General features: G+C 41.7%; 1 protein-coding gene across 3 annotated transcripts; it reads right to left on the bottom strand.

The window, feature by feature from the left end:
- Nucleotides 1–7,302: 7,302 nt before the first annotated feature.
- socs5.S (suppressor of cytokine signaling 5 S homeolog) lies at nt 7,303–25,465 on the bottom strand. 3 transcript variants are annotated; one of them, XM_018265040.2, is made up of 4 exons: nt 25,130–25,465; nt 15,616–15,850; nt 10,986–11,215; nt 7,303–10,299 (listed from the first exon to the last, which is right to left on the bottom strand). In XM_018265040.2, exon 4 carries the CDS (start codon nt 10,285–10,287, stop codon nt 8,674–8,676), a length of 1,614 nt encoding a protein of 537 aa, XP_018120529.1. In that variant the 5' UTR covers nt 10,288–10,299; nt 10,986–11,215; nt 15,616–15,850; nt 25,130–25,465; the 3' UTR covers nt 7,303–8,673. The 3 variants fall into 3 exon arrangements, with proteins under 3 accessions (XP_018120529.1, XP_018120528.1, XP_041420218.1); XM_018265039.2 differs by lacking the exon at nt 10,986–11,215 and having other exon boundaries at nt 25,130–25,463; XM_041564284.1 differs by lacking the exons at nt 10,986–11,215; nt 25,130–25,465 and adding an exon at nt 20,449–20,540.
- Between the last annotated feature and the right edge of the window lie 1,291 nt (nt 25,466–26,756).

Below are 26,756 nucleotides of genomic sequence, written 5' to 3'. Positions count from 1 at the left end.
ATTAGTGGCTGCGTCATTACCCATCATACCTCCCCACATTTTGGAAATAGAAACAGGGGGAGAAAGTTTTTTTGACCACGCCTTTTTTGTTGCCACATCCCCTAATTACTGTGTTCATTTTCCAAAATTTGGCAGGTTATGAAAGTTTGAACACATTTCTGTGGTTTTTCTATGTTAATACAGTTTTGCTAATGAAGGTGCATTGCCCTTTAAGTTGCAAGTCACAGTTTCTCCAGGAGACCTGCTTATCTTGAATTGTTACAATTGCTTCTTTGCTTATCTTAAATTATTACAATTGTTTCTTTGCTTATCTTAAATTGTTACAACTGCTTTTTTTTTTTGCTTATCTTAAATTGTTACAAATGTATCTACCGTAAGTGCACCTTGCCACGTATTTTAGGGCTCTTTGCCAAAAGCCAATTACATTTAAGAAACTTGTATCTTTATCTGGCTGTTCAGTGCAGGAGATCAAAGAGAAAGTCGGGACATTTCAATAGCAATCCAGCAGTTGTTCACTTTCTAAAATCACAGGTGTGCAACAGGAGCACCCTCTGTTGTTCCATCCAGGGCCAAACAATCTGGTAAAATCCTGCACCAGTTCAGGTATCCATGAAATACCAGCAAAGTGGTCAGGTATTGGGCAGAAAGTCCCCAATCCCCCTGGCAGCCCACGCATAGGTAATGTGCCTGGGTAGTTGGCTATGGTGCACTACTGGGCCCTCCCATCCCCCCTGCAGTTTGGACATTTTTTTGCGCTTGCCCTGATGTATCATTGTCAAATTGATGCCACTTCTGGTCTACGGTGACATCACTTCCAGTTTCGTGGATCCTGGGTCGGAAGGTAAGTAAAGTAATTTCAGGCCAGTAGTTCTGGGTAGGAGGGATGTATTTGGTGGTGGGTGTGGGTCCAATTACTGGTCTGTCTGACTGGACTTGTGCCTGACCCTACAAAAAGCTTCATTTACTGATGTAGGAAGCATCTCCTGACAGTTCTTTGCTCAGTTCTATTATTCCTGTCACATTGACTGAGCAGGAGGTGTTCCTGTTACACAGGCATGATATTAGTAGCAACCAGCTGCCCATATCATGAAAACCAAAAAGTACTCAGAAAGGCAATTTTACAATAAGTTACATGGGTCGGCATATGCCCCCTTTAAACTAGCGGCATAACCCAGGATTGGAACCCAAATTGCTGTAGAAATGTATTACTTTAAATGACTATATCGATTTTCCCCTTTAAACAACTGGCAAATGAGATTTAGTTCTGAACAACCATCCTGTAGTCATGAATACAATTAAATGGGGAGTTGAAAGGTGTGAATGTACATGTATGGGATCCCTTATCAGGAAAATGATTTCCTTTTTCTCGGTAACAATAAAACAGTAGCTTGTACTTGACGGGAACCAAGCTGTATGAATCCATATCAAACCAATCCTATTTGGTTTATTTCAAGGTTAAATTATTTAAAAAGGTAAAGTTCAGTTTTAAATTAAATTTTGGTACAGGTATGGGATCCATTATCCGGAAATCTGTTATCCAAAAATTACAGAAAGACTGTCGCCCATAAACTCCATTTTATCCAAATTTTTAAAAATCATTTCCTTTTCTCTGTAATAATAAAACAGTACCTTGTACTTGATCCCAACTAAGATATACTTAATTCTTATTGGAGGCAAAACCAGCCTATTGGGTTTATTTAATGTTTATATGATTTTCTAGTAGACTTAAGGTATGAAGATCCAAATTACAGAAATATCCATTATCTGGAAAACTACAGGTCCCTTACCTGTATGACAATTTGCAATTGTTAATTTAAAAAAAAAAAAATAGCTTTTTATTCAGCAGCTCCCCATTTTGGAATTCCAGTAGCCATTTGGTTACTAGGGTCCAATCTACCCTAGCAACCAGCTATTGCTTTGAATTAGAGACTGTAATATGGGCAAGAGCAGAAATAAAGATAAATTGTCAGCTCATTATGCTGCATTAAAGCATGGGTCCCCAACCTTTTTTGGCCCGGGGACCAAAAAAGAGCCAATTTTTTTTCCCCAAGGACCAGGGAGGTTGTTAGGGGTCGGCAGGGGTGGGGTCGGGGTGGTTGTCGGAGGGGGTCGGCATTGTTAGGCTTGTGGTGCAGTAAGTTCATGTTTATATTTAGTATACAAAATACAGCATTTCTAGCCTTATTCTATTTTAGACTTTACATGCCCTTTAACCTAGACATAACCTAGACATTTGGTTCAGATGGCACACCATGTTCTGCATTGAATGGATGTTCAGTTCATTTTAATGACTTTTTTGGGGGAAATGAAGGGGATTTTTAGAGCTCTGACTTTCTATATAGCCAGTCCAAGGTTCATGAGGTTCAACTGGGAAACACGTGATCCTTCTCAGCCGGCAGCCATTAGTAATTAGTTAGGATGGAACCAGTTACTAGAGATCACGTCTGGCTAGGAAGGAGCTGCTCCCTATTTTGGAAGGGGCTTTGCATCTAATGACTCCTATGTTAAGAAGGGCCAGAGCCCAATGAATTCATTTCCAGGCAAAGATCTATTCCGTATACAGAGCAGGTGCAATTTCACAGTACATATTGTATATTAGAGTATTGAACAGCAAGGTCTCTATGTACTGTACACTCACAACTGCACAACACACACATAAGCTACTCGCACGTACACAAGTTTATATCAATGTTAGAAGTATTTACATGGTCGCATACTCCTTTATATAGTCTAGAAGTTTATTAGCATAAACCAGGAAAGTACAACCTGCAGCCGCCCCAGTTATTCAGCCCCTCGAGAGCTAAAGTTTTAGGGGAAACGTTAAAATTAGCCACTGGAACCCCAGTTTCCCCTTAAGTTGTCAAAGGAGACCATCTACGTTCTTATGGTTCCTCCAACATTTATGGCTTAGTTGGGCTGATCATGCCCCCAATCATGTCATCTATATGGGCTACACCCACAAAGATTATAAAACAATAGGAGAGCAACAAGTCGCACTTTCCTGGTGGAAACATTCCTGTTATTGTCTTTGCTGCAGAGAAAGGGGGTATACGTATTAAACAGGTGGAGATATATATATATATGTATTTTTTTTTTTTTTTAAGCAACTTCCTATTTTTGATTTGTAATTATGCCCATGATTACCCATACTGCCAAATTTAGGCAATTAAAGTACACACTTCAATATATTTTATTTCCAGCACATTTGCATAAAAACGTCTTTGTAATTCTAAAATGCTTTGGTATATACAAGAATGTAACATAATCCACGAGAGGCCCAAGCAGTAGGCAATGCCCTGAGCACTAAACTCAATATATTGGTAGAACGGACAAACTAGACTTTAGTAGAATGGGAAGCTTTGGAGATTTTGCATTTCATTGTGTACATAATATATACACACACACACACACGTATGGGATCTGTTCTCCAGAATGCTCGGGACATGGGGGATTCCGGATAAGGCGTCTTTCCGCAATTTGGATCTGCATGTCTTAAGTCTACTAAAAAATCATGTAACATAGTGTGTGTGTGTGTGTTTTTTCCTGTGCTCCGCTGTGCTTTCTTCCATTCAGCCGCAGGGGAGCTCAGGAGTAGACGCAGTCAATTATTTTGAAGGGGGCTGTACTCACACAGACGCATGTATGCGCCGAACACAGGTCAAATGCAACATGCTGCGTCCCAACCTGGGTTTGGTGCTTACATGCATCAGAGTACAGTCCAAAATAATGGACTGCGTCTACTCCTGTGCTCCCCTGCGGCTGAACAGAAGAAAGCGCAACGCAGTGGAGAGCAGGCAAAACCGTCGTGTGTAAGAGCCCTTAGAGCTACACTACAAGAATGACGAATTGGGATGCACCAAATCCTACATTCAGTTTGGGTGAATCTGAAGCATTTAAACAGGATTTGGCACAATCCAAAAACCTGCCTGAAATTAATCCTATAAAACATGAAAAATTTGCAGCGCACTTCAGCTCCACATTGGCTATTTTTAGGTTTGGAGTCAGTTCAGGATTCACGAAGGATACAGGATTCCCACGAATCCAGAAAACTAGGGTTTGGTGTACCCCTAAACTAAAGACTGTTTGCAGGTAAAAATAGCTTTTGTTGTTTCCTGTAGATTAGAACCTCAATTAATAAAATCTTTGAGTTGAGTTTTATGTGCCTCAATCCTACAAACTGTGTAAATAAGGCCTCTACCTGTTACCATTTAATTCTAATTTTCAATCAATCTTCACTTTTGTTTTTTTTTTTAAATCTTTAAAAGGATTATTTATCAAAATCTGAAAATTTCTGATAATTTTCCTTAAAATAGTCTGATCAAATCTGCACAGGATTATTTCCCCTTATTTATCACTACATTTTTTCCCGAAAATGTCTTGTGCGTGAAAAAAACTATAAAATCATGAAAAAATTTGAATCATAAATATTTTTCATTTTGTTCCCTGGAAAATCTTCCGATTATTGCACAAAACCCAGCACAGATCAGGATATCTTCAGGGCTTCTCCCGCTGACTTCTACATGAACTCGGCAGGTCTGAGTTGGAGTACTTTTTTTTTTTTATTCAGACTTTTAACACTCTCGGGGTTTAACAAATTACAAAAAATTTATTTTTTTTTCTCCACTAAAAATTCGGATTTTAGAGTAATAAATACTCCACCTTTTGGCATTCACACTTAAATAAATAACCCGCAAAGAGTTTCTATTCTGATTATTGTCAAACTGGTTTCTGGTTGTCATGGTCACTGACCCCAGCAAGCAAAACAATAATTAAATTAAATCCTACTTTTAATTGCAAATTAATTATTTTCAAGCTCTTCCCTACTGGCCTTCGATTCTAACTACTACCTGTTGCTAGGGTAATGAATCCCTAGCAAAGAAATACCAATACCCATTGAATATCAATACCAAGAGCTTTTTATAAATATAAAAAAGGAATAATTGCAAATTGTCTTGAAATACTACGGACTGCATCCTATTTAAAGTTATAAGGTGAACTTCCCCTTGAATGATCTGGCTTAGCAAACGGTCACATTATAAAACAATGATCGGTTTTGCAAAGGTGAACTGCTCCTCTGATGGGAAAAAATAACCACTTTATAAGAGAGGGTTACATATAGATTTCAAGTTGTTTCCAGAAAAGAAAATATGGAGCAGAGCTCAGTGTGAAAAGGACATTCCTAGTGGGCACAGTTGCATTTGGACATGTGGGCACCGGTCTATCACTTGCCTTTAAATATTGGGACACTATAGTTTTTGTCAGTGATTTTTAGTATTTACTATTATAATTTCGGTATTTCATACTCCTCTTATTATCCATAACTACATACAGGTTTGGAATCAATTATCCGGAAACCTGCTATCCAGAAAGCTCCGAATCATGGGCTGACCATTTCCCATAGACTCCATTTTAATACAGTTAAAATACATATAAGTAATTAATACTTATTGGAGGTAAAACAATCCTGTTGGTTTATTTAATGTTTAAATGTGTTTTTTGTACTAGATTTAAGGTATGGAGATCCAGAGATATCCGAAACCCCCCCACCAGGTCCCAAGCATTCTGGATAACAGGTCCCCTAGCGGTACATGGATAGACTGTGCATTCTGCCTAAAGGGGGCACGCAGTAAAATTAACAGCAGAGCAAACATTCTGCTAAAATCCTAAGAATAAGGCATGGCTCCATGCATCAGTAAAACAATCCCTTAAGTATTCTTCTCATTCCCCTTTTACAATTCAACATTCTACATGTACTGAGATGATTATTGGTCATTCTGCATATTCAAGGGCTAGTTATGTATGTGTGTATATTTTTATAGTGCTACAGCGCTGTACAGTAAGTATAAAACTGATTAGATCAATTCTATGGAGCCCTTAAGCCAGTGGTTGTCTGACTTTTTTGGTTCATGCTCCCCTTGGATGACCAATTTTTGTACAAGGCCGCCATTAACTCATAACAAGGCTACATAAGAAAATAATTTGTGTCCGAAGTGTGCCACAGGCTAAGCCCCCGATGCCAATGCCCAGGGGCAGGACCTACAATTTGGGGTTTGACCTACAAACTGGGGGACCAAAATCTCTTAGTTGGCCATAGGCCTAAAGTTGAACAGCCTTGTTCTAATTAAACTTCATTACCTGGAACAGAGTAGCACCACCAGCTTCTTCAGGCCAAATTGAGACCTTAAACCATGGCAACGAGCTGTTGTATTTACACCCGAGTTAAAGCATCTCTTTTTATGCTAAGAGAGTCTAGAGACACGAGCACCAGTTCTTGGAACCCCTTTCAAGGTCAGGTCATTGGCCACCTACAAGATACATATGCCCCTACTGTGACCTGAGAGGACAATCCATATGGTGGCCGTGCCCAGATGGTCAGGTAGACGAGTTGCCCAACAAAATCTGTACATCTATGTCCACCTTAACCTGAACCAACCCATTTATTTAGACATGAACGCGTCCAACTGTTCTCTTATGCAAAAGCTCTACTCTCACACTTGAAAAAAATGGAATCCAACCTCTACTTATAAAATAGGTTCATCTTTCCCCATTAATTTAAACGCAGTACACACAAAAGGCTCTAGCGCTGAAAGGATTTCAACATAAAACTATACAAGGCACAGATAGACTTATAAAGGGATTACGCTTGCATATAATGTCCCATCTCAGAGCTGCAGGTAAACGGCTCACTAAAATCCACATAAAAGTTACATTATCTTACATGTTTTTGTAGCAGTTAAGCAACAAGAGAGCACCCATGCTCTGACATACACAAACACACAAGAATAAAAACACGAACATTTCCGAATGTCCCACTCGAGAACATATTCAATACTGTTCAGTGCTACTTATGACCGTTTCAGTTCCACCCCCCCGAGAAAGAAGCAGAGAACACTATGAACCCTGTCTAGAGGCTCAGGAGTTCAATGTTAAAGTGCCAATGCAGTCTTAAAAAGTATTTACAATTGCAACGAATGTACAGTACCTTAATTACTAAAGAAATGGTGCTTCTTGTCTGCCATGGGGGTCACGGAACCAAAAAAACGGCACAAACGTGGACTAAACAAGGAATCCACATTGCTTTAAGAACAGCAATAACCAAAATATGTATTTGTACCTTATCGTGCTTTATGATGGTTATAATATAATCAGAGCACCTTAAGAAATTGTACCATTGATAGAAACACGTCACAACCAAATTTTCAAATGCTTGTATCAATTTGGACTGGGAAGATGAAGGCATTGGAGATGTGGTAGCATTTTATTAAAACCATGTGGTTCCCCAAAATGAAGCTTAGCTGTAGTTTTAAGTTCATAATTCATTTATTGCAGTAGGGAAAACGTGCAGTCTCAATCACGACTACTCTGCCTTCGAATAACGATATGAAATTGGGGACCGAAGCAACTGCCTGCACCCGCAGTTGCACAAAACTCACAAAGGAACGAATGATAGGTAATCCCAAGTGATTTGTCGCCCGTCTGTAGAGCTGTAAATTACGCACGGGCGACAAAAAGCAGTTAAGTTTCCCATGGAAAAGTCCTGAAATGCACCAATAATTGAGCAAAAAAAATGGTTGTACCCTTTCACTTGTTATTCTCTTGCACCCCTGCGCAATTTTTCTCATTTCTACACTGAAAGCAAACGCCAACGGCTGTGCTTCAGATAATACGCCCCAGACTGACAGTATTAATTCATATTAGCACCTTAGTGTTTTTTGTTTTTTTTAGGTGGCTCAACCACTAAGTGCAAATTTGTGATTCAAAAAAATTACATTTTCTACACATTTTATTTTTCACTAATAAATCATTTGTTAAAATTCACCCCTTACAATAGGCTATAAGCAAGGTGTAGGAGGCAAAATCCAGCACCCCCAGTCCCAATGAGCAGGCACAAGGAATCTGGAGAGTGTAGTCCCATAATAAGGATTGGAAAGATGGGGAAATGATGAAATTGTTGCCAATGAAGAACTCTTAAAATATAAATCCTTATATTCTTATGGCAGCGCCAACACTATATTTTACTGCAGATCTAAAGGCAAGATGGGCCTCAGAAATCTACCAGTAAGATCATCCAAGATAATCCCAATCACCTAACTCAGTCTTATTTGTTTTCCTTTTACTGAACAGAGTTTTTAAGCACCAGTTTAATAGCTTGTTTTGCTTGATATTCAACACAATATTGCTGATAATTCCGTCATACAATTCAAATGAAAATAAAAGTTGGGGGGGCTAAGCAACTGATCTATAGGAAATCTGGGGAAGTCAAGATTAATTTTAATGAGGATGAGGGATTTTAATTAAGTGGGTTCATTCAAATGGTTCTTTAAGTTTCTGCACATTTGTGGATAGATATCGATTAGAAAGCCTCCTAAATAGCTCGCTCCCAGCTACAGCCTGGAAGGAGAAGCAAGCATTAGTACAATAATCTATTAGTGTCGGCATTCAATTGAACATGCAGTGCGGTGTTCTGCTTCATAGTTCCAAAGAATGCACTTCTATCTCCTTACGGGAAGAATATCATTGACTCAAACATTTAAAGCTTGAAGTGAGATACTGTCATAACTAAATACAGGTAAATGTGCTTTATAAACTGATACACGTTAAGCATATCCTAAGTCTATGAGGTGCTATTTCAGAAGGTAGGGGGGACTGGAGAAACACAAAAGCTGCGCCACTTTATTTGGCTTTAACGGGTTCCCTTTCTAGCCACCGCACACGGACTTTCTGTTTATAATGGTACTCCTTAAGGAAGTCTTGTAGCATTGATGGTAGTCGGAGTAAATCAATTCCATCGTAGGTGGTGGACCTGCAGATAACCGCCCGGCAGATATACTGCAGACTGAACGGGAAAGTTCTGTTTAAGGGGACAGTAAGCAAAGGTTCGAAAAACATGCAAGAACTAGGATCTTTATAATGTTCTAAAAGCCCTGTCACGGTGGAGGAGTGAAACACACACGGGTCGTGAGCGTCGAAACTAAAGTTATGGTTCCACTGCTCAATGCGAGCATGCAAAGATCGGTTGTAGCGGCGGAAGCTCACAGAGAACAGATAATCCTCTTGTGCGGAGTCCCTGAGCAAAAATGTGCCTTCCGGCCTGCCTTCCAGAAGCGCCTCTGCCTCGTAGCGATCCATGACACCCCAATAACACGGGTTGCTTATAATCTCAATCAAGTCCGGCACAAGGCAGTGAATGTAGTCAATCTGCGTGTGGACTTTCCAGGCCCCTTGTTTGTTAATTTGGGTATGGCTGTCTCCAGAAAACTGCCGTTGCTTCTGCCTTCGGGACTGCAGGCAGAGAGTGGTGGTATCTTCTTCAGACTCGCAACCACCTTGACACACTGCATTCACATCCCCAGACAGGTCAGCCATGCCAGGTGCTAATTTTGGTCCAAGCTTATAAACTGGGTTCACTTGTGCGGTCGCCTCAAAGGTGTGGATTTGGGCATTGGGAGGTGGATCTACACCTTCTTCGATACTTAGCCGGCGCCTTTCACGCAACCGTTCTTCTTCATCCTCTGTAGAAATCAACGACTGGTCAAACGTTTCCAAAAAACTCGAATGTGGGCTCACAGGGGCTGTATGTTGTTTTATTAGATGCCATTTTTGTGCCAGGTCCGATCCAGGGGGGAAAGGACATTTCTCAAGCATGAGCTCAGACAGTTGAATTTTTCTCTTGTTAGTAAAGAGGGGTTTTGATGGTCTGTTATAGGTTCTGATTGGGAAACAAAAGCCCACAGTCTCATTGAGTCTCTGCCTTAAGCTGCGACTTCCTACAGCTCTGCTGCCGATAGTCTCCATGTCATGGACAGAGCTCGCTCCGTGCCTTCTTTCTCTCCTTTGTAGGCCACTTCTCGTTCTGCAGATTTTTTTGTCAGTATCAAAAGAATTTTGAGTTTTAGTGGAGCAAGAATGTTTTTTCTTTCCACTCCAGGGTGCATGACGGGTGTAGGAGTCCCTGCGAGCTAGCCGGGTCCCTGCACTCAGCCCCAAATCAGCATCTTTCTCTACACTAATCTCAACAAGTTGGGGCATTTCACTAACACAGTTCTGATTTCTCCTACTTGAGCCACCACTGGGACTCAGGTTTAGCCCAGAGGTAATGTTCTGTTGCAATGGTCCAATAGAGAGCATGGCAGACTGGCCAGAAGCATTTTCAATTTTATCGATCCCTCGTAAACATCGGTTTGCATTGACATCGACAACGTCATTTTGATTTGCATCGTCGTCGTGGCTGAACAGATTCTGGCATCGGTACTTGAAAGTGTTCCACATCTTTTCCACTTTATCCATTGATCAACTGACCTGCAAGAAAGAACAAACACTTACAAAACTAGAAATAAAATAGAAAATTAAAAATGAAAGGACAATTTGCCTGACCTGTGAGTGCACCCACTAGTTTTGGAAATTGCCATTGAAATAAGGAGTGTTTCCAAGTGGGATCGGAGATCACGGCGGCCATCTTCCGGGTATTTGGTAATCTGAGAATGAGACCGGCGGAATGGCACATGCGCAGTTGGAGCAATTTCCCGGTTTGCGACAACTGCACATGTGCCGAAATGGATGGAAATTACAGAAGTGCCAGAAGATGGCTACCGTGAACTCGGATCCCTAAAAAGTTAGGGGTATTTGCCCGGGGTTGCAGCTAGGCTGGGGGTGAGGAGGGAGGGGGTTCTATGTGGGGTAGGGATTTTTTTTAATAAGGGGTTTATTTCTCCTTTAAGAGTACATAACTCAAAATATACAAATAATAAAAAATGAAAACCAACTGCAAATTGTCTCAAAATATCCATCTCTACATCCTACTAAAATTAACTCAAAGGTTAACAACCCCTTAAATCAACAGTAACACCAAAAAATGAAAGTAATAAAAATATCATCAGTATTGCCCTGCACTGGTAAAACGGATGTGTTTGCTTCAGAAACACTACTATAGTTCATATAAACAAGCTGCTCTCCCCGCCCGCGACCGACTGTTTATAGACACGCACCTGCCCAGTCCACTTTGTAACATCATAGCCGGACATCATAGCCGGGCACGGGTCGGTGCAGGTCTATAAATGGATGGGGGAAGTCAGGGGGCGTCACAGGTCTGGCGGGTTAGGGTCGAGTGCCGGTCTAGTTTCCCTGGACCCGCACATCACTACCCTCCATCATTCTCGTATACAGTAGAAGTGGCCACTTTAGCTCACCGGCGGCCTCACTAGCCCAGCAAGGGAGTCTGCCCATAGTTTGAGAAACAAACAATGGTTAGAGAACAAGTGATAAAACCTTCCAGCATGAAATGGAAATTAACTTTTTTCTAAACAAAAATTAAATCAAATTTCCTGAAAACCAAAATCATACATCCAACAACCATTTTAGCAGAAGTTCTCTGTAGCTGAAAGGCATTTTTCCTTGAGTTGGAGAAAGTCTTGGCACAAACTCACGCCAAAAGCAACATCGAGGCTCGAAAGTGAATGGATCAGTGTTCCACTTCCTCTTGGCTAAATCCATGTATTTTATTTTCCAGCCTGAGCATTTACATCATATCTGGCCCCGCAAGAGTGGCCTTTACACTTCTCTACTTTTATACACTTGGAAACGTGAATTTGTATGAAAAGAAAAATATCGACCCAGGCAACCCAAGAAGAGACACCGCAGAGCTAAAATCAGTGCGCTATTTCCCCAGGTTTGGGTTGGCACTTTATAAATTATTCCCTAAATAGGCCAGGTTAATTCATTTTAAGGGCACAGAGACTATTTAAGTGAGTTTGTGTTAAATGATGTCTGTGTGACAAGTCACAGCTCCTTGTTCCCCTGTACATAAGCGAGACAAATGGGCAACATCTGGTTTCTATAGTCGGACCGAGCTTCTGAATTCAGCGATACCTCTCCAAGCAGGAAAACATAGCCGGGGTATTTTAATCCATTGCCTGCCAGTTCTCTTTAATCATGTTGTACCATTTGTTGGCAAACGCGGTACAGTGCAGATCAAAGCGCAACCCAGAGAAGTAGAATTTACAGCACCAGCAATTACGGTGCCACAATTTACAATCAATGGCTTGACAAATAATGGAATTCCTTCTGGAAAAATTGATCGTAACACAAGTCATCCCGGAGTTTCACAACTTGTATAAGGGAACTCAGCCTGCAGCCTTGCGACTTTATATAGTCACAGAACACCTCAGTGACTTTGAATATCCTTAGTAATTACAGTATAGGGTACATGATCCCTTATAATTCACAAGAGATACCAAGTTCTTTGTATAACTCAGCCTGCAGTCTTGTGCCTTTATATGGTCATAGAACCCCTCAGTGACTTCTAAAATCCTTTTTTACAGTAGGGGGTATATGATCCCTTATAATAAAAAGGTGATAAGGAGTTCCCTATGTAACTCAGCCTACAGCCTTGTGCCTTTATATGGTCAAACAACCCCCCAGTGACTTCTAATATCCTTATCAATTACAGTAGGGGGTACATGATCCCTTATAATACACAAGTGATACTCCGAGTTCCCTGTATAACGCAGCCTGCAGCCTTGTGCCTTTATATGGTCACAGAACCACACAGTGACTTCCAATATCCTTATCATTTACAGTAGAGGGTACATTATACTCAGTGTGATACTCAGTTTCCTGACCTGTATAACCTGTGCCTTTATTTGGTCATGGAACTCCTCTATAACTTCTAAAATCCATGCATTTAATAATAGGAGGCATATTATTCCCTATACATTAAAAGGAATATGCATAACCCTGGCACTGCCCTAGAACCAACCGCTTACTACGTTCTTTATTTAGTTTGGTGCCAAACATATAAACAACCATTGTCTTTTTGGTGCTACTGGTCCATTATTGAAAAACTTTTAAGGACATCACCAGCCTGCTTTTCTATACCTAAACATATATACATGTATATATTTTTTTTTTTCTTCTTCAAAATATGACCAAATATAACAATTTTTTGTTTCATTTGTTTAACTGGGTTTTCGTCATCTTTTAGGACTGATGATAACAGTATCCCTCTATGGGCAGGCTTAGGTTACAGTGTCAATGCAGTGTTAAGGGACAGTAAAACAACAAAATTAAAAATGTTGTAAAGTATTTAAATATATTGTATTGGTGTCCTGTACTGGTTAAACTGATCTGTTTGCTTCAGAAACTCTACTATAGTTTATATAAACAAGCTGCTGTGTAGCCATGGGGGCAGCCATTCAAGCACAGGATACACAGTAGATAACAGATCAGTACTACTATAGTTTATATAAACAAGCTGCTGTGTAGCCATGGGGGCAGCAATTCAAGCACAGGATACACAGTAGATAACAGATAAATACTACTATAGTTTAATATATAAACAAACTGTTGTGTAGCCATGGGGGCAGCCATTCAAGCACAGGATACACAGTAGATAACAGATAAGTACTACTATAGTTTATATAAACAAGCTGCTGTGTAGCCATGGGGGCAGCCATTCAAGCACAGGATACACACCTCTGAGGAAGCTGAAAACACACAGCGAAACGCGTTAGGCACAGTTTGGGGGACACAACAACCCAGAAGCAAGCAACACGAGGGAGTCTGGAGTGAGCTGACAGGACCACCCCTGGGAACCCCATACAAACTTTTTATTGGACTCAATGCGCAAAACCCGTCAGGGTAAATGTGAGTGTAAATTTTTAAATGATTTTAATTAGTTTTTAAATAAAAAACGGTATTACACTATCACTGGTTTTATTCCTGGCCTGGGACCTGAAAGGAGCGGCGAACCCTGAAGGAGGGATCAGAAAGGGCTTCTTGTTATATGTATAACACCACAGCAGTGGTTTGTAAGTAGGCATTTTACATAGAAGGTGGAGGTGCTCCACCTCTGGAATATATTTCACTTCACAGGAAAGGCATTATCTTTTCTTCACTTCTATCGCTAACTTACACCCCCATTAATAGTCACCTGAAGGAAAAGGGGAGAATACACCTATGTAACATCCAGTGTATGCACGGGGTGATATCTCATATTATGAACGTATTACGCTATGCTTGTTTTTAATTTCTGTTGCCACAGGCGCTGATCTCCTTATACATACCCCTTTCGGGAGTATATATACGCTTGATTTTGGACTTATATACAGTTGAGAGACTGTGAAGGGGTCGGCAAGAAATAATCTAAGAGACTGACATTGTTTAATTGGCTGCATCTGTAAGCTATATATTGTTTTTACAGGATACACAGTAGATAACAGATAAGTACTACTATAGTTTATATAAACAAGCTGCTGTGTAGCCATGGGGGCAGCCATTCAAGCACAGGATACACAGTAGATAACAGATAAGTACTACTATAGTTTATATAAACAAGCTACTGTGTAGCCATGGGGGCAGCCAATCAAGCACAGGATACACAGTAGATAACAGATACAATCTTTAGAATCCCATTTTATACTTCAGAGATTATCTGTTATCTGCCGTGTATCCTGTGCCTTTTATCCTTTTTCAGCTTTGAATACTATTAATATTATTAAAGAGATATGGTCATGGGAAAACATGTTTTTTTAATAGTTAATAGTGGTGCTCCAGCACTAAAATCAGTTTTTCAAAAGAGAAAATTAATTTTTTTAGATTTAATTTAGAAATCTTACATGGGGCTAGACATATTGGTATTTTCCCAAGTGCCCCCAGTCATGTGACTTGTGCTCTGATAATATTCAGTCACTCTTTAACTGCTGCACTACAAGTTGGAGTGATCTCACCCTCCTCCCCAGGGGAAACCCCCCAGCAGAACAATGGGAAGGTAGCCAGTTAACAGCTCCCTGGTAGTTAAGAAAAATAGATAGTAGAGTGCAAGCCAGTGGTAGCAGCAGGAGGAAATACTTATATAAAGCCCAGATCATGTCGGTTGCTGGCAGCTAAGTGGGTCACTTTCCCACCTCAGAGCAGCTGTTAGGGGGGAATCCAGGGACTAATTTCGCTTCTGTAGCAGCAGGACATATAAATATTATTCATTCATCTATTTGATGGGCATGAGGGTATAATCTGTTTTTTCTGTCTGAGCATGCTTTAAAGGGGAAGGAAACCTAGTCGGCGCAAAAACCCTCCCCCCCTCCTGTGTGTTGCCCACCCTCCCTCCTCCCCCCCTGGCCTACCCGTCCCGCTGGGCAAATGCTCCTAACTTGTTACTTACCCTTCTGCGCAGGTCCAGTCCAGGGAGTTCACAGACGACATCTTCTTCCACACGATCTTCTTCCTGCTTTGAACGGCGCATGCGCAGTAGGAGCATGCGCAGTAGATGCGTACCGGTGAAATGCTCCTACTGCGCATGCGCCAAAACGCCATTCAAAGCAGGAAGAAGATCGCGTGGAAGAAGATGTCGTCTGTGAACTCCCTGGACTGGACCTGCGCAGAAGGGTAAGTAACAAGTTAGGGGCATTTGCCCAGCGGGACAGGTAGGCCAGGGGGGAGGGTGGGCAACACACGGGAGGGGGGGGAGGGTTTTTACGCCGACTAGGTTTCCTTCCCCTTTAAGTCTCTCCACTCTGATTAAGAGCAGGCAGACGGGAAAAAAAAGCAAAATCAAACAAGGCAACATTCCAGTTTTACAGCAAAATGGCAAAAAAAATTAAAAAAATGCAGCAACAAAATTACCTTAATGATGATATCTCTGAGCCCCATTCTCCATTGTGGAATATGAAAAAGTACCGGCTTTAAGAAACATGGAAATTAAAGCATATTTGCTCGTCCTCCTTCAGTGCAGGGAAGCCTGGAAGCGATGCAAACGTTCGGGTTCCAAGGCAACAGGATCACCAGACTGAGTCACCGAAAAGATGAAATACCTCCGATTCCGACATAAATTGGCCGCGCTGCTCAGAGCGCTACAGTCCTGAAAGGGAAGAAATAAAAGCAGTTGAGATGCTGAGGCTTAAGAAGTGCACGAGAATGAATTCATGTCAACAGGGTCGGGGTTGGACTGGGTTTTCTAAGACCCATCTAACACCCTGGACTAACTCGCTCAGCAATTAAATTAGGGATCTAATCCGAATCCACTGTTCTGGGATTCAGCCGAATCTTGAATCTCTTGTTTAAGATTCTTAAGAATACCAAATCGAATTTGTTTGTGTGACGAAAAGTCACATGATTTTAAGGATTCGCGTTTGGTTACGCCAGACACTTGGATATTCCCAAATGCTGAAACCTGGGCAAATCCAGGATTTGGCACATCCCTAAATGAAATATTAAATAATTTTGTAAATATTATATGATATGCTCTGGTTCTCTGGGCTTTGCACTCTATTTTTTGAAAGGGAGAGGGAGAGAGAGAGAGAGAGAGAGAGAGAGAGAGAGAGAGGGGGAGAGAGAGAGAGGGGGAGAGAGAGAGAGAGAGAGAGAGAGAGAGAGAGAGAGAGAGAGAGAGAGAGAGAGAGAGAGAGAGAGAGAGAGAGAGAGAGAGAGAGAGAGAGAGAGAGAACAGCTGTCACTGTAGGGATTAAACACAGGTAACACAATTAAAACACAGGTATGGGACCTATTATCCGGAATGCTTGGGACTGGGGTTTTTCCAGATAAGGGATCTTTATGTAATCTGGATCTCCATACATTTACTTTAAACTAAATTAAACATGAAATAAACCCAATAGGCTGGTTTTGCTTTCAATAAGGATTAATTACTGCATATCTTAGTTTGGAGGTGAAATGCTTTCAAAACGTTTTTATTTCTGCATCATTACATGTTTTGAGAAAGGATGAGCAATATTATCTGAATATGAAGGTTATATGAAATGTCTCCTTTAAAAATAAATAATCATTTGATTTAAATGGAGTCCCAAGGTTAGGATGGCTTTAAATGGGTGGTTCACCTTTACATTAACTTTTAATAAAATATAAATGGCTATTTATAAGTAAGTCTTCAATTGCTCATTGTTTTTTCTAGTTTTTCAATTATTTGATTTCTTCTTCTGACTCTTTCCAGCTTTCCAATATGGGTCACTGACCCCATCTGGTTGCTAGGGTCCATTTAGCCAAGCAACTAGGCATTGGTTTGAAAGACAGACCGGAGAATAGGAGAGGGCCTATACAGAAAGACATCTGAAAGCTGAAAACAGTCAGAAGAGGAAGGGAAGTAACCCAAAAACTATAAAGAAAAACTAATGTGCACTGTGCTGCCACTAGTAGCATTGCCAAGCAGTAGCATGCATCTCCAAACAGACTACAGAACTACCGAGCAGGGCCACCAAGTGATCTACTGCCGTTATGTGAAAAAGTGCCCAAATCAACGTCCTATAAAGGCTCAAATACTGACTTATTTTTTTTTTTTTTTAAACAGACCCAGATTTCAGCTGTTTATTAAAAATATTGACACGACCAGCCGACAAACCCTTCCTGCGCCACCACCTGGGGCATTTGCTGCCTCTACCAGTTTCAGCTCACCACTTCACATTCTACTCTAGGAAAAACCAAACCCGCAATCATTTTTAGCTCGGCCGTTCTTTAACAAAAATTGACTTAATTTCCGAACATCGAGCCTCATGCACAATCCATAGTGTCAGTTATAGATACGAGTTAAAACCATGACAAATGATGAGCCCCAAAGGGTAAGTAAACCATGACTTCTGCACCGTGGGTAAAATGCGATGCGTTCCAGTTATGACCAGCGCTTATGACAGTCGGGTTCAGGTACCGGTGTCAGTGCAGAAAAAAAGAGCCTGGAGGCATCTTGCTTCATCTTTCTGCTCAGCTACAGTAATGTCATTTCCATCTATTACTTTGATGCTTTGTCTGCATTGCCTTCTTTCCAATACTAAGTAAATGGCAATATGGAACTCTTCTTATTGGCCCCTGCTTTTCCCAGTAGCACAATAAAGAATGGTAATAACTTTACAGTTCTAAAGCATGGGTATATTGCAATGTTACAATTCAAAAGAAAAATAAAATTTGAGGAAACTGAACTAATAGTAATGGAATATCTGAGCATGCAAAACAGAATTCAACAGAACTAAGATTCCTCCCAAAAATCTCTCTCATTTGTAGTCTGGGTTACAGTGCAGTGTGCTGCCTGGGTTTCACATTATAGAATCCTGATCTAAATCTTCAACCACATAAATGGGCAACAGCTTCAGATGGCAACTTCTTTCTTACTTTTCTGAATGTGTCCACCATGCACACTGCTACCACCTTTGGGCTTTAGACAAGCTGACCCGCAATCCCATAAAACTGCAATGAGTATAGTCAATAAAAATGAGACAGCTATGCAATGTCGCTGAATACTAGTCAATTTTTCCTTTCAGTCCAAGCAGCCGCTTTGAAATCCAAGGGCACCCATCCTGGCTATCAAGGTGAAAAATCTATCCAGAGTTCGTTATTTCCTCCAGAAGTCTTTCTGGCAGAAAACAAACGTGCATCCCAGATCTTACCATAATTAAACTTTAAGGGTAAAGCCAGACGAGGAGATTCGGGGAGATTTTGTTGGCTGCGACTTATCGCCACGTCTTTTGCGTGACTATCTCCCCGAACTGCCTCAGCGTCTTTTCCCCATAGGCTACAGCGCAAAATCGCCTGCGCTAATGCAAACGCGGCGATGAGTTTTCAATAGTCGCCCAAAGTTGCCTCAGTGGGGAAAAGACGCTGAGGCAGTTCGGGGATATAGTCGCGCAAAAGATGTGGCGATAAGTCGCTAGGCGACAAAATCTCCCCGAATCTCCTCGTCTGGCCTTACCCTAAAGGAGGCCATCCAGGGACAGGTTTGGCGACCTCTTCAAATGACTGGCTCTTGCCCCGATAAACCCAATTTAAATATCGGGAATATCGGGCCAATCCGATTGTGGGCCCCAGGGCCCAATGATAAGATCACAACATGGTGAATGCAGGCAGTTGGAGCGAAGATCATATCAACAAGCCGATGCAGTCCTCTATCCAACGGGATTTTTAAACCTGCTGGTTGGAAATGCTCATTGGAGGGCCCCATACACTTGACAACTGAAACTGTTAGCAGCCTGTGTATGGCCACCTTAAAGGGGTTGTTCACCTTCCAAACACTTTTTTCAGTTCAGGTGTTTTCAGATTGTTCCCAAGAAACCCCCCCTCCCTCCCAGAGCTGCTTTACAAGGTGAAAAATTACACTTTACACTTATATTAGAAAAAGAATGACACATAGGAAATAGAAAGTAATTCTGAAAACAACTAGTTATTCAAAGGTGAACTACCCCTTTAAGCTTCTAGGAGCAACAAGCATTCACCCCAAATCTGACCCTAACTGGCCTTCTGTCAGGCCCCTCACTCACTGCTCTTAGCAACCCCATGGGTAGGGTCGCCCCAAATTTGAGAGCCACTGCAATAATGCAAGATAAGGTAAAAAAACAGGGTGCACCTATTGGTACCTTGGGGAGTTGTACCATTAACATCCAGGTCATCAAGCAAACACGTGGAGCTATGCCCTTTGGTCTTCCAAAACTGTTAACATCTAACCATCAGCCAATGAGCAGGTCAGTTAGACAGCCTGACTATAAGTCCAAGTATGGCTTCCTTTACACATGAATAAAACCTAGAGCACTACCTGTCGGTATTTCTGCAACTACTCGGATGCACTTTAAACACGACCATCCCTATATATAACTATGCCAAGCAATGCCGTCATCTCTTCCTGCTTATGCAACACAAGGCATGTCCTGGGGGATTTATAGCTGCTTACATTTGCAGCAGGAATATCCCAAATATTACCAAAAAAAAAAAAACTGATACACTTTGCAGGAAACATGAAAAGGGTTTTAAAAAAATGACAATAACTGCATGGTCCTTTGTGAGGGAGAATTTGGCACCGCTCAGCTCTTCTCAACTATCTTCAAATGAATATATTGATAGAATAGTGATTCAGGAAAAATCACTATATATCTAAGTATATGTATTTTTGCTCCAAAGCATCCAGGTATGATGTGTCAATAAACAATGCCAAGGTAACACACGAGATTTCTTTCAATGAATTATTAATCTGTAAAAACAAAGGCTTTGCACGGTTCTACACATATTTATATATATATATATATATATATATATATATATATATATATATATATATATATATATATATATATATATATATATATATATATATATATATATATATATATATATATATATATATATATATACTGTATGTTTAATGAAAACAATGAACAAAAAAGGGGGTGTGAGCAGGGCACCAGGCACACAAAGAGGAGGCACATGCTAATGGCTGGCACTGAGCACTCCAGGAATTTCTTGGGCAACGCGGGTAGATTTCCCTGTATGACACAACGAAAGAACAGATTCTAAAACGTCAAAATTTTACATTTCTGAAACAATGTTACAATGTACGATACGCCCCCCCGTACCCCAAGAAACAGACAAAAGGAGTGCAGATGCTTCTGTATAATCACTTTAACATTCAGCGTTACAATTGGCACCCGCAAGACACACACACACTGATAAAAGAAGAAGCGAATCTCCTACCGTTAAGAAACGCAGAGAAGTGGCAGGAGCTTCAGTGCTGCAAAGCTTTTCTAAAAAGGGGAGTGTACGGCAGAGCCTTCAGCATTGGGAACAAAGGGAAAGTAATCACTCTGCTACAACGCGCAAAGCAATCTGCATGCAGGGGCAGCGACCGCTTCCATTGTCGGGATTTCACAGGGTATCAAGAAATTACCCTCACGAGAAGTTTATCTGAATTTTGGACCATTTGCAAAAAGAAATGTGCTGAAACTGCCCAGGTCCACCGACGGCAAGGCATTTAATTTTAAGTTAGCGGACTTGCCGTTGATGCATATAATAGAACAGATATAAAGGGATTCAGTCATGATTTTATGGTGTATTTTTTATTTCTAAATTACACGGTTAACACTGCAAATAATTCAATATAAACTGTCATTCCTGAACCAGCAAATGTCCCCCAGTAGGACCTGGATTTTTACTATTGAGTGCTGTTCTTAGATCTACCACGGAGCTGTTATCTTGTGCTAGGGAGCTTCTATCTGGTTACCTTCCCATTGTTCTGTTGTTAGGCTGCTGGGGGGGAAAGGGAGGGGTGATATCCCTTCAACTTGCAGTACAGCAGTAAAGAGTCACTGAAGTTTATCAGAGCACTAGTCACATGATTGGGGGCAGCTGGGAAACTGACAATACGTCTAGCCCCATGTCAGATTTCAAAATTAAAAATAAAAAAATAAGCTTGCTCTTTTGAGAAACTGATTTCAGTGCAGAATTCTGCTGGAGCAGCGCTATTAACTGATACATTTTGGGAAAAAAAAAAAAACATGTTTTCCCATGACAGTATCCCTTTAAGGTGGCCATAGATAGCCCGATAAAAGCTTCAGACAGATCTCATTGCTCTACAAAAACTGAATCCGGATCCCAAAAGCGACGTGACTTTTACACTGGACGGCGGAGATTGACTTATGCAGAGGTGATTGATTTTTTACAGATTTTGCCCATATTAAAGGGCAAATTAGGGTTTGGATTGGGTCATATATAATGAATGAAGTGTATAGAGCATATACCCATAGAGCAGGCATGTCCAAACTGCGGCCCATGGGCCAATTGCGGCCCGTTTTCAAATACAGACTGGCCCGCACCCCGAGCAGAGATGAGCAGAGCTTCTTGTGACGTCATAACGTCACTGAGTGACTAAACCAAAAGTCAACCTCCCGCTGCAGCACACCAACAGCCAAACTGTCGGCTACGGTTTTGTACAGGGCTTGGCGTGTATGGGAGACACCACCTTCCTTGACTGAAAGTTCCCATTTACTTAAGCCAGTGAGTGAGTGAGGTCAAGGTAACAGTAACATTCGACATTGCACTTGTACCCTGTGTGGATTTAGGACGGTGCAGTCATTTCCCTGAAAAATACCAGTGTAAAAATAATGGCATCTAAAACTGCTCCTTACCTCCTGCATCCACTTTCAAATTGTGGTCAATGTTCTCCTACTGACCCTGAGGAACCCTGGAGCTGCTACCACCACTCTTAAATTTGGTAGTAGTTTCAGGCTTTCCACAGTGGCATGTGTGAGTTTATGATTTTGGTTGTGAGCACCGAATATGGTTCAAAGAATATCACGCTGAATGGTCGGCCCCCACACATTTTCACCTCACCAAATCTGGCCCTCCTTGCAGAAAGTTTGGACATCCCTGCCATAGAGATAAGGTGCCCTTTATTATTCTCTGTTTCTTTGTCTTAGCTATGCTCAATGCACAGGCTTCTACTGAACTTGCTATAGCAAGGTATACATTAAAGATGCCAGGAACCATGGCTTGGCACAGCTGAACAGACACGTGGATCAAACACAAGGTACAGGAAAGGGGTTCAATTATTTTTAAAAATTATTTCCTTTGTCTCTGTAATTATAAAACAGTAGCTTGTACTTGATCCCAACTAAGATATAATTAATCCGTATTGGAGGCAAAACCAGCCTATTGGGTTTATTTCATGTTTCCATGATTTTCCAGTAGACTTAAGGCAGGAATGCCCACACTTTACTAATGCAAGTTCTACTTTTAGTGATGTTGTCCCATTATGATCTACATCCATAAAAGCATTGTTAAGCATTCTGTTCCATGGAAAATATTACTTAAATATAGATTTATGGGAAAATGTATATTGCTATATTTAACAAACAACTATTTCTTATGTAACCATAACGTAATAAATATCTGAATGAAAAGCATGAAAGCGGGCGGTCATTTCGAAAAGCGGTTTGTTGACAGTGTCCTGAGATCTACTGATCACAAGCTAAAGGCCCAGACGCTGGTATAAAGCAGCCACTATGACAGAGATGTAACCCAAATGCCCCAGCACACAGACACATGCATACATTGGGTGCTATGATGGTGCATACACTGGGTGCTATGATTGGGCTGTTGGGTGCAGGTACATTCAGTTCCCTCTTACAGACATAAAGCCTCAATGCTGGTTATTACTGGTCCCTAAAACAGGCCCATAGCACACATGCCTTTATTTACAGGTCAGCTCGACAGGCTGCTATATACAGACATATAGCCTGAATATCAGTTATTGCCATACCTCCCAACTGTCCCAATTTCAGAGGGACAGTCCCTTTTTTGACAGCTCAACCTGCAGTCCCTCGTTTGTACTGGAAAGTCCAGATTTTCTCTGCACTGAAACACTCAGAAAAAGAAACAATGTTTCTAACTTAATTGGCTTTTGGCAGAGAGCCACAGCTGCAGATAAGATATGTTTGTAACAATTTCGAGATAAGCAAATAAGTAATTGTAACAATATAAGATAACAGGTCCCTTGGGAGAAGTTAGACTCACAGCTTAAAGGGCAATTCACATTCATTAGCAAAACTAACAACTGAAAAAAAAAACCCAGAAATATGTTGAAAGTTTTATAACATGCCAAATTTTGTAAAATGAATATGGTAATTAGGGAGTGTGGCCACCAAAAAGGGCGTGGTTTGCATCCTAGGGAGCAGGCAGGTAGAGAGCTTTGGGCTGCGGGTTCTCATTAGCAATTTTTACTCCTTTTTTTCTGACCGTGTCTACTTCCGAAGATGTCACTTCCGGTTTACAATAACAGCACTTCCTGATTCTTGATGGTCAGCGCGTCGCATTTCCTGGTTGCGGATAAGGTACTTGCGAGTCGGGTCCAGTAGTGGTCCCAATCGGGTAAGAATACGGGTCCGGGTTGTGGATTGCAGGTTGGGTACGGGTTTCAAAAATGGACCCGCGCAGGACTCTACAAGTGGCACAGCCATACCTGTCACAACCCCCATTTTCCCAGGAGTTACCTGATTTTGCCCTCCCCCAGTCTAATAGGAATTCCCCAGTTTTGTGAAGCAGAAATTGGATGTGCGCATGCTCAAAAACACTCCGTGACGTCATCTGAGCTACGTGCTAATGAATGGTGAGTAGTCAGCGGCTTCTGATGCTCTTATGTTTCTCCCCATGTCACTTTTGGGTCTCCCCATGTCACTATTTTTGTTTCTCCTAATCTCTCCCACCTTGAAGTTGACAGCTCTGCGCAGCTGGAGTTATAAAGGGGTTGGTCAGCTTTGAGTTAACTTTTAGTATAATGTAGAGAGGGATATTCTGAGACAATTTGCAGTGGTTTTCGTGTTTTATTATTTGTCGTTTTTGAGTTATTTAGCAGTTTATTCACCAGCTCTCCAGGTTACAATTTCAGCAATCTGGTTGCTAGGGTCCAAATTACCCTAGCAACCATGCACGGATATGAATAAGAGATTTCATTATAAACAGGGGAGGGCCTGAATAGAAAGAGGAGTAATAAAAAGAAGCAATAATAATAATAATAAATGTGTAGGCTTATAGAGCATTTGTCAGTGACCCCCATTTGAAAACTGGAAAGTGTCAGAAGAAGGCAAATAATTAAAAAAAGCTATAAAAAATAAATAAAGAAGACCAATTTAAAAGTTGTTTAGAATTAGCCTTTCTAAAGCATAACTAAAAGTTAACTTAAAGGAGAACCACCCCTTTACTATGCTGGACCAATTGTGTCCCATGCCCACGTTCTTCATCGGGACCCCTGAAAGTTCATATGCAGAGGGGCCCCTGAAAGTACCTCTGCAGAGGGGCCCCACAAACTCTAGTTACACCACTGCTATATTATATATCTACATTCAGTAGCAACCTATGTATACGGAATGTGACCTATAACACGGTTTCCTTGGATGCAATGCCAGTATATAAAATTCGGGTCCCTAGGACAGAATGCCAGTAGCAGTATAGGATCGGTTATCCGGAAACCCTTTATCCAGAAAGCTCTGAATTACAGGAAGTACATCTCCCATAGACTCCACTTTAGGCAAATAATCCAGATATTAAAATATGATTTCCTTTTCTCTGTAATAATAAAACAGTAGCTTGTATTCGATCCCAACTAAGATTTAATTAATCCTTATTGGAAGCAAAACCAGCCTATTGGGTTTATTTAATGTTTAAATTAATTGTAAATAGGAAGGAGATCCATTTGGACACACAGACTAGAGAAAGACCCCTTATACGGAAACCCCAGGCCCAAGTATTTGTAGAACAGGTCTGTATATAATAGGGGGGCCATGGAGAGAAGGCCGGTGTGTGTATATATATATATTTATATGTAACTCAGGTACATGGCACAAGAAAGTAAGTGAATCTAATCTCTCGAAACGACACTGACCGTAAATCGCAGAAATATCCCCACCGAAGCGGCTCGGAACCTTCCGGCCCTGCTTTCGCCCTCTCCGGCCGATTTCAGACGATAAAAACCGATTGTCCCAAAGCGGCCACGGCAAGTTCCGCCCGTTTCCAGCCACCCCCTTTACTGATTTCCGCCAGCGGCTGCCGTGGGCTGGAGCGCTCGGTGGCGGCGGGGTGGGCTCTACTGCAGGCACTATGGAGGAGGCGCTGCATCCCGAGCCCGACAGCGACAGAAAATATCCCACCTCCGACTGGCAGCGAATGACACCCAATGGAAAGATGGTTCGGCGGCCTCCGCCAATCAGAACGAGAGAATGTAAAGTCAGCGTGGCTCCGACAGCTGCATCAACCAATCGCTTTCCTGTTGGCTGTCAACCCTGCGCAGAGGGGGCGGAGCGTGCACTAAGCTTGGTGGAGAAGGCGGAGCTTTAACCCGGTAGTATTAGAGCCCGGCTGAGGGTTATCAGTCAGTCGGGAAGGCCTGACAGGACTTGGCTTGTCACACTGTGACTGTTCTTACTTTTTTAGGGGGGAAATGATAAATGCAGCGGATACAATTTGCAGTTATCAGATAAAAACAGTTTTGGCTGTTAAAGGGGGACCCAAAACGAAAGAGTTGTTCATTGATTTAATCACTTGCCATGGTTTAAAGGCGATTTCCAGATGCAAAGGCGATACAGGGCTGGAGCTGCTTGTTCTTTCCTCTGCTTCTGACTCAAAATCAAAAGTCACTTTTCTCATAGAGTTTCCTCACTGCTGTAGTGGGAAAATACCAGCCAATAGCGTGATCCCGTCCCCTTGATGTCATTGCCATGTACCATCACACAGGACCGCCATTAGTAATCATGGGGTCCAGTACGACAACATTTTCTGGTTCTCAAACCAGGTTCCGGCCACACCACAGCAAACAGGTGGCACCGACATGAGTGGAATCGCCTCTGACTGACAGCAAAACGCGTCAGACGAGAACGTCACTTCCGGGAGCAGCTGGAGCAGGAATCCGAGTGAGGGGATTTCCGACTACTCAATCACCACAAACGGGACATCTTACTGCTAGGGTTGCTATCTTTCCTGGAAAAAAATACCGGCCTTCATATATATATTATATATGGTTGTCAGGGGCGGTACAAATGCCACTCCTGGTAACTAAGAGCCGAATTTCCATTTTTAAACCCGGAAATTCAGCTCTGCTAGTGCAAAGAGTACAATTGCGCTCTCTGCACTAGCGACATGGACCGCCCCTGACCCCTTGAGCGCGCCCTGTACCGCCCCCGACCCGCCCGGCACTGAAGTGGTGAGTGCCGTGGGGAGGGGTGGGGGCGGCAACAGAAGGTCGCCTCAGGCGGCAAAATGACCAGGATCGCCCCTGTATATATTTATCTTTTTTCTTTATTAATAACAATGGGATCAGCCATCATTTTTACTGGCCAGGCCTGTAAAATACCGGCCAGGTGCAGTGGCGTAACTAGATGTTACTGGGCCCCACAGCAAATTCATTTTATGGCCCCCAACATAACCACGTTGCCCTTTTTTAACCAATCTATATTGAAATTGCTCATTAATTAGGGCCTCATGGGGCCCCTATACCTCCTGGGCCCCCCTGCAGC

The sequence above is a fragment of the Xenopus laevis genome, chromosome 5S (genome assembly GCF_017654675.1).
Source record: "Xenopus laevis strain J_2021 chromosome 5S, Xenopus_laevis_v10.1, whole genome shotgun sequence".
Classification (NCBI taxonomy): domain Eukaryota; kingdom Metazoa; phylum Chordata; class Amphibia; order Anura; family Pipidae; genus Xenopus; species Xenopus laevis.
The sequence above is the reverse complement of the archived record's forward strand: the minus strand, read 5'-3'. Positions and strand labels throughout refer to the sequence as shown.